Source organism: Balaenoptera acutorostrata, chromosome 13 (genome assembly GCF_949987535.1).
Source record: "Balaenoptera acutorostrata chromosome 13, mBalAcu1.1, whole genome shotgun sequence".
Classification (NCBI taxonomy): domain Eukaryota; kingdom Metazoa; phylum Chordata; class Mammalia; order Artiodactyla; family Balaenopteridae; genus Balaenoptera; species Balaenoptera acutorostrata.
The window spans coordinates 17,916,838-17,931,351 of NC_080076.1; the positions used below are offsets into that span (position 1 = coordinate 17,916,838).

General features: G+C 53.8%; 1 protein-coding gene across 1 annotated transcript in view; it reads right to left on the reverse strand.

The window, feature by feature from the left end:
- ONECUT2 (one cut homeobox 2) overlaps positions 1-7,839 on the reverse strand; it is a 41,570-nt gene extending 33,731 nt beyond the window's left edge. Inside the window, exon 1 of the mRNA XM_028168979.2 lies at positions 6,603-7,839. Within this exon, the coding sequence (XP_028024780.2) occupies positions 6,603-7,839 (1,237 nt within the window). The remainder of the gene's footprint in view (positions 1-6,602) is intronic.
- Between the last annotated feature and the right edge of the window lie 6,675 nt (positions 7,840-14,514).

Sequence of the window (14,514 nt, forward strand, 5' to 3'; positions counted from 1 at the left end):
GCAATTTTCCCCAGGTCAGGTAAAACAAGTCTCTGAGAGGGCTGGGGACGAGGATAACGCAGAAGCTGTAGATGAAGTTTAAGGCCCAGGGTTCCTCAATATTCACCCTTTTCCCCAGGGCCCTTTATCCAGACAATTATTTCTATTTATTCCCTCCTCATTTTCCTTCCTTTGGCAAGAGCCCAGAAACGAAATCCCTCTGCTTCTCCTCTGAGGTTTCCATTCCTCCAGGGATACCCCGACATGATACCACGTTCCCTCAAGACAGTTTCTACCAACACCAGTCACCAGCAATAGTGTGGTGGTGTCCAGTGCTTTCTTCCTGAGAACTCTTCAACCCCCTTCCTCCGATCTTCCTTTAGAAACAGGTTCTAAAGCCCAGAAAACCAAGAGGCGACCCTGAAGTGAAATTTTGGATTGAAGAAAGCTGCAGAGGCAGCCTCTTTCCCCCTCAGGGGTCAGGCCTGGAGCTCAAGAAGGTAAACCCTGCCCAGGGTCCCCTATTACTTCTGGGCAGATATGTGTCTCTAGAGAGAAGTGGGGCTGCTCTCAGAGACACAGAGAATCTGGGCGGGCTGTTTCCCCTCTGCCCCACCCTCACCATTCACCAGGAATCCAGCCCTGTTTTGGGGTTCTAAGATGGGGTTGGGGGAAGAGTCTAAGATTCCACCCTCCAAAAGCCCACTCGCCCCTCCCAGAACCTAAGAGCCCTTCACCAGGAGCTTGAGGGGAGGGGCCCGCTGTCTTCTGCACCAAAAGGAAACAGCGCACCCTTTTTGGTTTCTGTATCTGATCACCTGACCTAGTTCACTGTAGGTTTTCAGAAGAGGGTAGGGCTCATTCTGACTAGGAATCAAGGAGCTGTATCAAAGCTCCCTTCTCTAAGGAAACCCACTGGAAGGAAGATGCCCCCTATCTCTGGGGAGGACAGAAAGAAATGACTGCTTCCCCTTTGCCACACGGCAAAGCAGAATAACGCAAGATTTGGTTTTTTCTCTCTCCTTTCCTTCCTCCTTTTTCTCATTTTGTTCTTGGAGAAGGAAGGAAACCACTCCTTTTCGTCCAGGTTGAAACCTTCTCTTGAAGGAAAAGCTTAGTATTTCTAAAACTGGAGAATTTATAATTTCAAAAAACCCGAACAATTTAGTTCTTATCTCACCCCCACTACCGTCCCAGCTCTTTCTTTCCTTCATTCACCTTAGTGTTCCTTCTGGAAGAATAAGCCATTTGGCAAAAGGAACGGTTGGCAGGATGTGGAGGTCTTCCTGCCAGAGGGAAGGGACAGCTTTGAAGTTCCTTCTTTTCCCGTCAAGGCAGGTGTCTCAGAGAAAACCTCTCTACCAGGGCCAGGCCTGAGTCCCGAGCCTCAGAGGGGAAGATCTCTCCAGCTGGTGGGAAGGGGAGCTGGGGCGGGGCGGTTCCCCTGTCTGGTGTTTCTTACCAGCCGGGGCAAGAAACAAGATTCTTCTCTGGTTGACCCAATTAGCCCAGAGCAGACCATTCTGAGGGATGAAGCCCAGGCCATTGTCACTGGGGCCTCGTTTAACTGTCCAACTAATGCACCAGTGTAGAAAGTCTGCGAAAGGGAACATTTAATGAGAATGTTCTTTCTTAATGAAAACAAGGATGGAGCGGATCCGCGGATCAGGAAGCTGCGAGGTTAGCAGGCAGCTTTAGAGACGTCGTTTCTATACGTCTGTGTCTCTATCTCTGCTTTGCAAGTTAAGTTCATCTGTACCATTTTTTCTAGGTTCCCACATATATGCGTTAATATAGGATATTTGTTTTTCTCTTTAGAGACGTCGTTTCTAAAGTTCGGCTTGGACGTTCCCGCATATGGAGAGGAGACCAAATTTCCCGGATGCTTTCCATGGAGGAAAGAAGTTGCCCCCGGCCCTGCTGGACCAGATGCGGGCCGCGCGGGGCAGAGGCGAAGGCAACCTGCTTACACGAGAGGACTGGGAGGACTCGGGCGCCGTCCCGTGCGACGCCTTCGGTATACCAACCACCCGCAGAGCCCGCGGCAGGGAGCGCAGAAAGCGGCGTTGCGCGCGCGGGGACTGGGGGAGAGGGCAGGCAGCCGGGCGACAGCAGGAAACCTCGAGTAGGAAGCGGCGGGCTGGGGCCGCGCGGGGTGAAGCAGCCGCCAGACCCGAGAACCCGCCTGGAGCTGGGGAAGCAGCGCGGCGGGAGCGCCGGGGAGCCAGTCCGCTGGCGAACGCTCTGCTGGGAAGAGGGCGCCGTCGGGCTTACTGGAAACGCGCCGGATCAAGTTCCAGATCAATGAAATCTGGGTCCACACGTTTACGTTACTGTTGCCAGCATTAATGCTCTTTTAATCTTCTAAACATTATCAGCATCGATCTCCCTCCATATACACATTTGTTTGAGAAAGTGACATAACCACATGGTGGAAAGCCTGGAATAAAAATAAATGCGCAGCCTCTCGCATCGAGGGTGCCCGGCGACCCGGGCTACTTCTCGCCCGCGGGTTCACTACCCTCCCTCGCGTCCCGCCGGCTCGGCCCAGCTCCCGCCCACCTTAATGCGAGTTGGGAAGGTGTTCTCGAGGCACCGGGGACTCGACCAAGCAAGGATGGTAGCGAGCTTTTCAATTATTCATCCGACCAGCCAGCAGGAGAAAACATCTTGTGTTCCGTACCGACGTGGGCTACATTCGGCCTCTCCGGCTCGGACCCCGAACTAAACCTTCGGGAGAGACCGGCTGAGCCCGGCCGAGAGGCTGACCAAAGGGAGGGGTGGGAGTCGGGATGCGGGTCTCTGCGGATGAAGTCCCCGCCCCCGTCCCTAGGCTTAGGGTGGCCTGAGGACGTCCCCTGGCGCCAAAATGAGCCGCGCACGCACGTGGTGCCCCTGGCAGGCGCCGCAGCGTTCTGCCCTGGCCACGCTCCGCTGCCGCGGGCGTCAGGTGGCCCAGGCGACATCCCGTTGGGTTGGTTAAGGGCCCTCCTCTGCCTCAACAGAGTTGGCTCCAGAGTGGCCGCTGGGAGCTGCTGCCTGGGGAGGGCCGGGCGTCCGCTCGCCGCGGGGACGCGAGGCAGGCTCGGGGCGGGCCGCCCCGGGAGCCCGGCTCACAGAAGGCGGAAACCTCGGCAGGGTGTGTCGTCGGAGGGTCTCTGCTCTGTCTTCCAGTTGTTGGAGGAAACCACTCCCGCCACCGGGGACTCGATCGTCCTCCGCGAGGCGCCCATCCACTTTCTTGCCTGGGTTCTCTCCGTCCCTCCTGGTTCGTGTGTGCTTAGTTCAGAGGCCTCCTGGGCTCAAAGCCAGTGAGGGTTTGTGCTTGAACACGCTGGAGTTTGTCCTCGCCGCCTCTTGCCGGGTTAATAAAAACTGCTCTTCGGAAGCCAGCCCCGGGGACCGCGGAAGAGACCCAAGGCCGCATGGTTGCAGTTTCGGCCCTCGCCACCCTTTATGAACGGAAGTCGTGCACTTGGAGCCCATTTCTCTGAAATCTACTGTTGAGGCAATCTGAGTTCCCTCATCTTCTCCCTTCCCTTTTGAAATGCTATCCCGGGCTGTGGATACACCGAGGCGGCCGGCGCTTCTGTTGTGACGGGGGTGTACTTCACCTAAGGGTGAGGTTGCCGACACTGGCCGAAATCAGACATCTTAACTCTGTGGTCCCTCAAACCCCTATCTGCTTACCTCTGGCAAGACCCAAAATGAGAAAGAGAAAGGGAAATTAAAAGGAGGGAGAGAGAGAGAGAGAGAGAGAGACTGAGAGAGAGAACTGGTCTTGATGAGATGGGGGGCTGGAGAGGTTCGGGCCTGGGAGTCAGGCAGAGCTGCCCTGTAGAGTCACTGGGATTGTTTAACCCCCAGAGCTCAATGGTGTGGGCCCTCGGCAGCGTCCTGGCGAGATTCCGATCCATACTCCTGGAGGAGAAGGCCTCAGCTTTTCTTCTCCATTTGCTCCCGTCCCCTAGTGCTCCAAGCACATAATACCAGTCCCAGCTTCTGCATCAGTGTCTGAAGAGACTGATCTACTGACCCCAAACTGAAAAGCCTCCTATGTAATAATAACCACTCAACACACTTGTAGTTGCTGATCAAATGGCCAGATAAAAAGGCTAAAGCTCTTGTCCCTTTTCAACTCTGGGTAATAAAACACACACACATTTGAATGCTTGAGCAAAGCGGGGTCCCTCGCAGGAAATTCCCAGTCGCTGAAGGAGGCTTTCAGACTCCCACTGAAGGGGCTTTCTTGCTCCTACTCTGAAAATCCCCGATGCTGCCCGAGGCCAGCCCCTGAGGAGTGGCCCCGGGACTCTCCCGTGGTGGGTGGTGGGACTGGGGTCCCCCAGGGATGCCACACTCTCCCTCATCCCAGCAGTGCTGTTGCAAAAATGCTTGAGACCGGCTAACAAGCAAAGCATTACTTTCCAAATCACTTTCAGACATACATTGGCAGAAGGCACGTGTTTTTAAAATCTCTGTCTTTTTCGGGACAGGCGTGAGGGGGCGGCAGCGCTCTGAGATCAGCCGGAGTAGAATAGCTGTCATCCTGCCTTTACCTTACCCTGGTCCCCCCTCCCCAAGACCAGCTGCCAAGTTTCTTCTGGCTGCCTGTGCCCAAGAAGCCAGCCCTTGCTAAAACTCACCCGTGAGGGACTAAAGGCATTTTCAGGGGCCTAAGACAAAGGGGTACCACACTGTTTGGAATTGTCAGTAAGCTTCCAGTTTTTCACTGATATTCTCTATTCACTGCTTACTCTTTGCGAGGAACCAAGAGCAATCAGAGAAAATTGTAGGAGAGGATGAAGAGTAAGCTAAATGAGGAGAAAGATAAAGTAGGTTTCTAAATCCATGCAGAACTATTTGGAGTCCACCGATGTGGGGAAGCCCTTGGGCGGGGGGCTAGTTTCTTTACCTTTTCAGATCAACACGGCGGGGAGATTACTGACTGGAGATCCGAATCCTCCAACAGCGGGCAAAGACGGAGGCTCTCAGAGTGGAAACGCCCCCTCCCCAAGCCTGGGCGAACACGCTGCCTGTCACATCCCCCAGCCCTGTCCGGCGTAGGTAGAGTGCACCCTATAAGCCAGGCTCAGCGGTGCGAGGAAAGCCCCGGGGAGCCGGAGAGGAAGCCTGAGCTCACAGCTCCGGAAGCGCGTTGTGTGCGGCTCGGAACCGCGCGCTACCCACTACCCGCACCTATGTAAATCACTGCCACCACGAATTGTCCCCCAGATAATCCGAAGATCGGGAGGGACAGTCTCAGTCCAAAAGAAGCTGCCCATCTCGGCCTGCAGTCGGGTACCGTGCGTCCTCCCCAGTGGGCCGCCTGGACACTTTGCCCCTCTTGGCCCGTGGCAGGGTCCTGGGGGCAGCGCAATTGCCACGTGCACCGCGCTGTGTCTGTGCGCACTAAAGCGCGCAACTGTGCGCGCAACTGTGTGCTAGTCGCAGCCACGGCTGCGCCTTTCTCTCTGGTTCCCGCCGCCCACACAGGAGGTTTCTGCGCTCCTAGAACAATAGAGGGCTGTACCTCGCGGCTCTGCCGCTAGAGGAGGCACAAAGAGCTAAGCCGGCTACAGAACAATGTAACCAGTGCGTCGACCCGTCCTCTCCCGCCGGACGCCAGCCCTCCCCGTCGCCGAGCTACGCGCACAATCAGCGTCCGCTTAATGCAAAGGTGGAGCCTGTAGCCCGCGGCCAAGATGCGTTAACTAACCTGCATCTTAATTTTTCTGCACCTCTTCCCGCGAGCTCCCAGCCTCTCCCGGAGGCCCCAAACCTCGGCAAATCCTGGCAGACGCTGGGAGCCGGGCAAGGGCGGCCGGCGAGTGAGGCAGGACACTCTCTACTCTTAGTTGCTCCTCTCCCGTCCTCCCAGAGAGGTGGATGTGGCAGTCCCAACCTTCGTCCTTGCACCCTCCCCTCACTGTGGGCAGAGACAAGGGAGCTGGCCCCAGCCCGCTCTTTCGATCATAAAGTCCCCGTGCCAATGTCAAGGCCGGAAACGGGCTCGGGAAGCGCTGTTGTATCCTGGTCACCCGTTCTCCGCGTGGGCAAGGCTGTGACTCTTGTCAGTGACCAAACAAGTTTGCCTCCCGTTCCCCCCTCCCTCCCCCGACCACCAACTGCCTCCATATAGGGAGACCAGGCAGCTTGGAAAACTGAAATGTATTGCCTAAGCAAGCTCGGAAATGTATTGTCTAAGCAAGAGTTCAAGTGCACAGGGTTTCCAATAAAGGCAATCCCCCTTCCCTGTGAGTCCTGGAAAGAGAGGGCTCCTAGCGGACACGGCGCACCCCCATCGCGACTCCCACAGCTGGGTAAGGTCGGAAGAAGAGGGCAGAGTTGGCACATTGAGCAAAGTGCGAATAAAATGCGGGTGGGGGTCGGTCAGGAAGCCCGGGAGACAAGGAGGAAGGAAGGAAGAGAAGAGAAAGGGAGAACAGAAAGAAGAGGAGAGGAGAAAGAAGAAACAGAATAAGAAATAGCGAAGAAATAGGAAGTGTGGAGAGGAGAGGAGCCGAGAACCCAGAGATGTGGCTAAGCGCCCTCACCCGGGGCCACAGGCACCCCGTTGCCCTCTCCCAGCACCCTGGCTCCAGGAGACCCTCTGGGCTTACCTGCCAGGCGTAAGGCAGACATGCGCTGGAACTCGGGCTCCTGCAGCCACTTCCACATCCTGCGGAAGGTCTCCCTGCCAGATTTGAGTTTACTCCACGGTTTGGGGTTCCGGAGCAGGTCGGAGAGAGTCCCCTGAGACCGGCACAACACCCTCTGCGCGAAGATCGCCTGTGGGATGCTGTAGCGCTTCAGCTCGGCGGTGATGCGCTGGGCCACCTCTTTGGTGTTGATCTCCTCCAGCTGGCCTGATGTGGCCACCTGCGATCCCGAAGAGGACGAGGGTGGCCTCTCACGGCTAGGCGCCAGCACCGGCCCATGGGACTGAGCGTGGCCCGGGTGGTGTAGGCCGTTGAGGTGCGACATCATGGCCGCGGGCGGGGTGCCCAGACCGCGGGATAGGTGTTGCTCACCGCGGGTCAGCATGGCAGTGTGGTGCGCGTCGAAGTTGGGGCTGAGCATTTTGTCGTGGCCCGGGGGCCCGTAGCTGGGCAGGCTCTGCTGCGCGTTGTGGAGGCCGCCCAGCCCGTTGCCCAGCGGTGTGGCCGCCAGCGGGGACAGGCTCTGGCTCATGCCGGGCATCTCCTTGTAGGGGCTGTAGAGGTTGTTCATGGTCGGGAGCCCGCGCTCGTCGCGCATGAGGGTGAAGCTGCCGCTGACGTTGCCCGACAGGCGCTGGTGGTGGTGGTGGTGGTGGTGGTGGTGGTGGGGGTGCGGGTGCGGGTGGTGGAACTTGTCCGACACGGTGGAGATGGGCGGCAGCGGCTGGAGCGGCGTCAGTGTGGTGTAGGTGTTGCTCATGCCCATGCCGGGCGGGGACGAGTCGCAGGACATGCTCATGGCATGATGGAGCGGGATGGAGAGCTCGGGCCGGTAGTCGCCGCCGTCCAGGATCGAGGCCATGCTAGTGACCATGGCCGAGCGCGACGCCGCCGCTGCAGCCGCTGCCGCCGTGCCCAGCTCCTGGTGCGCCGTTGGCGGCGGCGGCGGCGGCGGCGGGCCCCGCAGCGAGCCAGCGGCGCCGCGGCCCGCGTGGTGAGGGCTGGTGCTGGCCAGCAGCTCCTGCTCATGGCCCGGGCCCCCGCCGCCGCCCCCGCCGCCCCCGCCGCCGCCCCCGCCGCTGCCGCCGCCGGCCGGCCCGTGCAAAGTGCCCAGACTTTCCATTGTCAGCTCCGGGTTCATGGCGCAGCCTTCTAGGTCTTTGGTGAGGCATCGATAGGCGGTGTAGGCAGCCTTCATTCAGTCCATCGGGGCCCGGGGGCGGCGGGGGCGGCGGGGGCGGCCGGCGGGCTGGCAAGGCGCGCGTGGCGGAGCTCTGCCGCGGGAGCAAGGGAGGGCGCGGGAGTGCGTGAGCGTGTGGAGGGGGAGCGTGCGTGCGGGTGTGCGCCCCGGGCTGCGGGCGGGCGGGCGCGTCCGGGGTGGGGGTGGGGTGGGGGCGGACGGGGCGTGTGTGCGGGAGACGGGAGGGGGCGGGGAAGGAGGGAGGGATCACCGAGTCCCGCCGCTCGGGGCGGCGCGCTGCCTCGCCATGTCCGAGCCCGCTCCGGCGCCGACGTCTTCTGTTTGGGTGAGCGGGAGCTGTCCAGAAGGGCTCTGCCGCTCGCCGGGGCAGCCAACCTACCTTCCCGGACCCGGGGCGGGGCAGTGCCCGATGGGCGCCGCGAGCAGCCACTGCGTGGCCGCGACTGCCCCGGGGGGCGGGCCTTCTGCGCACAGCTGCCAATGGCTGAGGAGGGGGCGGGGCCGCGCGTTTCATGTTTGGCTGACGGCTCTGTGCCTTTTTTTTTTTCCTCCTTTGCCACTGGAATCAAACGTCAAGGAGAGGGAGAGAGGGAGGGGAAGAGAGGGTAGTGGGGAGAGAGAGGCGAGAGAGCGAGTGAGGGAGAGAAATTACGTTAAAGATGCCGCTCTGTGTCTCTCCGGAGCTGCTGCGACCTGGGCTAAAGGGCTTTGCTTCAGTTCCCCTTGCTTCACCCCAAAGCTTTTATCGAGGCAAGCCAGGAGGGAAAGACTCCAGCTACGTGCTGGTGTAAAAACAATCCCACGTCTCCTAACAAGCCACTTCCTAAGCGTCCCTAGCTGGGAGCCAGTAGTTTAGCCTTTTAAAATGCGGTCGCTAATGTATTCGAATGTAGGGTAAATTCCCGAGACTGGGGAGTGCGGAATCTGCGGGGCGAAGGAACTCCAGCGCCCTCGCTGCCTGCGAGCTGCGGCCGGCGGACGCAAGCCCACCCGCGGCGCGGGCCGCAGTAATGCCTGCAAAGTTAACACAATAACATCATTTAATTACCCGGCGAGCCCATAAATCTCTCAGTTATGAGCCTTCAGAAGGGCCCCTGCTAGATTGCAGAACAAAACTAGAACACCAGGAGCTACGGTTTCAAGGTGACCAAATGCTTGCTGCGCGAGCGAGTTGGAAAGGAGTGGTGGGAGGGGGCGGGGGCTGGAGGGGGGTAGTGTACAGCAGGGTTGTTGCCGATGCCTTAGTTAGCAAACTTCTCCTGGGGGTAGGGAGTATGTAAACGTCCGGGACGTTACTCGCGGATCTTTCCCCTAACACACACACACACACACACACACACACACACACACACACACACACAGACACACACACGTCTCTCGAATCCCGGGAGAGGAACGCCCTGGGTTACGGCTGTGGATAGATGACATGGAGCCCATATCTGTATATCCAAACCTTGTTTCTGAAAAGACCAGAGCCCTGGTGAGTTCTAGAACGCTCGCAAGCCGCAGCTTTGAAAAGTGTACCTTCATCTACCCAGGATTGCCGTTGTTTAGTAACCCCTGGTCGGCGACTGGGAGTGGAGCGGGGGTGTAGAGAGAAGGTGGAGGTTTCTGCGGCCCGGGTTGGGGTGGAGGGGGTAGTTGAAGGCAGAGAGCCACTCGGCATTGAAAACCTTACAAGAAACAGATTCTTCCGAAGCAGGTTGCGTTCTGTTTGCCTGCGAAGATTCAAGCTAGCTGAGGTTGCGCAGATGTTGCCTTTGTTTAAAGAGACAGTAATTAAGGACAGGGTGGACATAAGTTGGAGAAGCGTGACCTATTTTCTTTTGATCAGCTGTCAAAAGAAGAGCAGGGGGTCTCCTTAAGACAGCCCCCTCCAACAACTTCCAGCTGTTAGAGAAAACTTGATAAGAAAACAAGGACACAGTCTGGAATACTGTATATGCCTCCCTGGCGCTAGAGAAAGGTTTTATTCATTTGGAAAACAGTTCTTAGTCTTGGTGACCTTTTACGGCTGCCCTCCTCTCTCTTCTAGCTACAGAGCAAAAAAAATCCACCCCATCCCACATCATGCTGTCACATGAACGTACAGTGACACTATTTCTAGATCAACTTTATTGAGTTCTGGCCAATACCGTGCCAATTATTCTTTCAAATAGCCTCTTCTTGTGATATCAAAGCCTGGGTAAGAAAGTGGATGATCCCCTGCTTTGCTAGGCATACTTTTCTAGATGCTCACATCTTTTAATGTCACAGTACTAGACAGGTAAAATCACTCAGTTTTCTGTTTCTCTGACTTTCCTCTCTCCCTCACCTCTCCTACCATCTCTCTTCCCCCTCCCCACCTTATATATGGCAGCTGGACATTTGGGATAATTTGAAAGTTAATGTTTGAAATACACACCGAGTTGAACAAAAGTTCATAAGAATGCAATCCCGTTGGTCCAGGAGTGCTCAGACACTGAAATAAGGCAGGAGAGGAGCAAGACAGGGGAAAAATCTGTCTGATGTGCCCCAGTGCCGAAGGCAGCCTCCTCTGCCCTGGCTTCAGGCTCAAGCAGTGGCCAGTGACCCCAGGCTGGGACATCTGGTAGGCACTGCCTCCGTTCAGAAACCAAGGCATATAAATTGCCATTTAAATAAAATTTCAAAATTATAAACTCATTTACCAGGCTACCAGGATAAATCTGCTGCTGGGTATTCCACCTCGGTGTGCCTGGGAGCAGTCACGTGCTGGGGAGTTGAAAGGTGAGTTGCATATTCTCGCTGCCTCGCTCCTTCCTCCCTCCCTCCTCCCCTCCCCTTCCCTCGATCAATATTGGCGATCTCAGGGAAATCATGAAATCGTATTGGCTTCTTTGTGTATAATTTCATTGGACTAGATTAAAGCAGACTTTTCACGTTGTTTTTCTGATAGTCGTTTGAGGTTTTATATTTCAACCCAAAACCCATTTAAAAGAAAAATTAATGTGCTTGTTTACTCAGCATCCTAATTTTTACTGAATTAAGTTTGCATGTTTTCTCCCTTTCTTTTTAAACCGGAAAAATAGTATCTACTTGAAGATAATTTTAAGAATATCAGTACTAATACAATTTTCAAATATGTTTTGAAATATCTTTGATTTTTTTCTCTATAGTTCTTCGAGAAAATAAAAAGGAAGAGTTGCTTTCTAACCACCCCTTGTTAAGCACACATGCTCTAACCTTCGGAAGTTCTACGACTCAAAATTTTTTCTTTTAATTTGAAGTTACACTCCTGTTCCCCCTGACCGTATAGAAATGTGGCAGCAGAAGTGCTACTTCACGACTGTTAGAATCTGGAAAAACAGTTGCACCAGCCATTATATCAGGAGCAGGATATCCATTACTTAGAATACCCCATTCGCAGGGCCGATTTTCTTCAAGACCAAACACTTAAATGATTCAAAAGAAGCCTGTAAATAAAATGCAGCTTTGACAACAAAGATAAGCTATTGTACCGTAAAAGAAAAAAAAATTGAATTTGAGCAAGTGCAGAAAAAGACTGGAAAATTTTACTGGACTTTTCATATGTTTTTTCACATTAAAAAATATTAAGGGTCTGAGAGGGAGAGAGACGTGAACATTCAATTAATACAGAGACCCTATAAATTATTCACGAAAAAAAAAATAAACACACCACAAGTAAACCCAATCTGGATAAGGGGTCTAACAGCTCTGTTTTTACTAAACAACTGTAACCACAGTCCAAACCCTGGGTAGAACGGGGGCTGCTTATTTCCACCCAAATGTTCAAAATCCTGAAGAAGGTTTTGTGTTGGGCGGAACGCATTTGCGCTACAACTAGGTTTATCAGAGCAATACAAAAAGACATAATGGTGGGCTGACTTGGACTATTTTATTTTTGTCCTTCCCCAAACCATCTGGCGTGTGAGTGTAGGGGTATTGATCAGGATCTGTGAGCTGCAGACCCCATGCCAATCCATAGCGTTTCTGGCAATCAGCGTCGCCCATGAATTGCAGCTGTCTGTGCAGCTCCCGAACAGAAACCTTCGAAAAAGTCCCCCACTTATCAAACACATCATCCGTTCAGGGGTAAGTCAATATCATTTCTTTGTCATTCCACGAGCAGGGATTATGCAGGAGAAAGTTTTTGTTGTCTGTTGTATCTGCTGCTGTGCCTTTTTTTTTTTTTTTAAAGGAAGGAGAGCAATTTTCTAGCCATTGAATGGTAATGGTTTTCCAGAAAGGCCTCAAGCGTTTGTAGGAATCTAACGACAAATACTGTTTTAATATTGTGGGGGAATTTTAAGAGGAGGGGGACATTCTTATGTTACTGTACACAAACAATAATAGTGATAATAGAGGGTTCCTTTTAATGACGGAGGATTTTCTCCCCTTTTCTCGCAGCCCCTGGTGATGAAGACGCCGCAATTCTGTGATTACACTTGCAGATGGACGGTGGGTGCTAGTGGCGGAAAAGGCGTCTTCGGAATTGTGGCTGTGTTTGATATCTCCATTAGCTGCAGTTTTCTTCTGCCTGAAAGCTCGGGCTGGTTGAGCACAGGGAGAAGAAAACCAAAACCGAAGCCTAGCCCCACTAACTCCCTTCGGCCTCTGAGCTCAGAAATTCACTGATACTTCTCAGTTTCCAGGTGAATCTAGGAAAGTCTGAAAAAAAGTTTTCTAGGTGTTGAGGCCGAACCGGTCTTTTTTCGTCTGCTTCTGGCTCTGCGTGGATATTGTTAAAATCGAAAAGGCCAAGTTAGTTAGAAGAGCTGGCGGGGGACTGCCCTGGACTTTTGGGTGGACGGACAGACACTTTGCGCCAGGGTCGGGGGAGAGTTGGTGTTTGTTAGTGTTCTTCCCACCCTCAGCTAGCCTCTTAGGAAAAGAAAAACGAAGCTCCCGGAGCCCTCCCTGCCGGGGGAGCGTTCTCTCGGAGCCCTAAGCCCCGGTGCCTGGATTCGAAGGTGGGGAGTAGGGTCGCGGGGCGAACCCAGCGGGGTGTCGGGGCCTGGGCTTAACCCACCTAGCCTCAGTAGTCCAGGCGCGGGGAGTGGGCGAGCTTGGGGGAGGGGAGGGGTGGAGGAGACCCCACCCCAAGGAGCTTTGGCACCTGCTCGGGGCGGCGACTCCGGACTGGCAGCGGCAGCCGGAATCCCGGCCTCCGCAGAGCAAAGCTTCTTGCGCGTCCGCCGGCCTAGTTTTAAAGAAGGCTTGGGACTAGGTCGGCCGACCTTGATCGCCACCCTCCACTCCCTCAGAGAGGGGACTGCTGGAGTTTTGTGTCCTCGAGGACACACACACACACACACACACACACACACACACACACACACACGTTTCTGTCCTCCTTCCTCCCTGCCCTCTCTGGGTTCCCCGGCCCCCTCGCGGGAGGAGTTTGCGCGGGGTGGGTGCCCGGGCCTCTGATCTGGACCCGAGATGACTGTCGCCAGGGCTGGGTGCCGGGACTGCAGTCCCTGCCAGGGCACTTTCCTTCCTTCGAATTCGGGGCTCACAACAGACTGTCCTCTGGGGGCCCCCCTTCCGGTTCTGTTTTAGAGGCTGCTACCGCTCTGGAAGCTGGTGGGAGAAATAATTTGACTCTTGGGGGAAATTTAAAAAGTGAAGGGGAATTTGAGGATTCAAAGCTGCGAAGATCAAAAGGCTGATTTACTTATTTATATATTTAGTGGGAGGAGGGGGGGGCGGGGAGCCGGAAACCTGACTCACAACTACGTAGGCTTTTTTTCCCCCTAAAAGAACGTTGAGCTTTAAGAAAGCAACTTGTTAATCTGAAAACCATGACGAATTTTCTCCTACCGACCTTCAGGTCCTGTCCCATGATTTCTCTCTCCCCCACAGCCCCGAAGTCTCGGTTTTAAACCGTGTGGAGCTGCGGTCGCATTTTCTTTTTACAGTGGGTTTCCAAAAGTACCATCCAAGTATACTTGAAGTTTTCCTTTCCTCCAGTTGTCACCCCACAAAAGAATAACTGGCTTGAGGTCCTTTTGTTCAGGTCAACTTGTGCGTGAAATCTTTTTGTTGTCCTTTCAAAGGGAAGGCAAAAGTTGCAGTTGATTTTAAAAAGGACGAATTTAACTCTTTGAAAGTGGAGCTGTTTTCAAGTTGCTCTGAGACACTAAGCACGGGCGTCGCTTTTATTTATTACCGTCTTAAAACGATCATTTATTTGCTCTGGACATAATTTTTGATTGAGGATTCAATATTGTTTAGACATTAATACAGATACCTAGCACTTCCCCTCTCTATGAAAATGGGAGGGTTTAAAATTTTTTTCGTATAATTTCAATCGTCTAACTACAGTTGATTTTTTTTAAAGTACAGAGTATTAAAAAAAAGAGTTAAAAAAAAGAGTTGGTCAGATTTTAAACTTGAAAAATATTATTTCCGATTTCAAAGATAATATTTCTGTTGGAAAACTGAAAACCAACCCAGGGGTATAAAACATTTATGCGAATCAGACCATTTCTTTTTTTTTAAAAAAATCGCATGATATATACTTTTTAGATTCCTGGGATATCAGCTTCCAAGGATATTAAATAACCAAGGAGTCCGAGCTGATTTTTCAAGGTGATACAATCAAAAGTATAATAGAAAACACACTCGGATTGTTTTAGGAGCATTTAATCTTTGGAAAATCGCTTCGATGCCACTTTTGAGAAATTC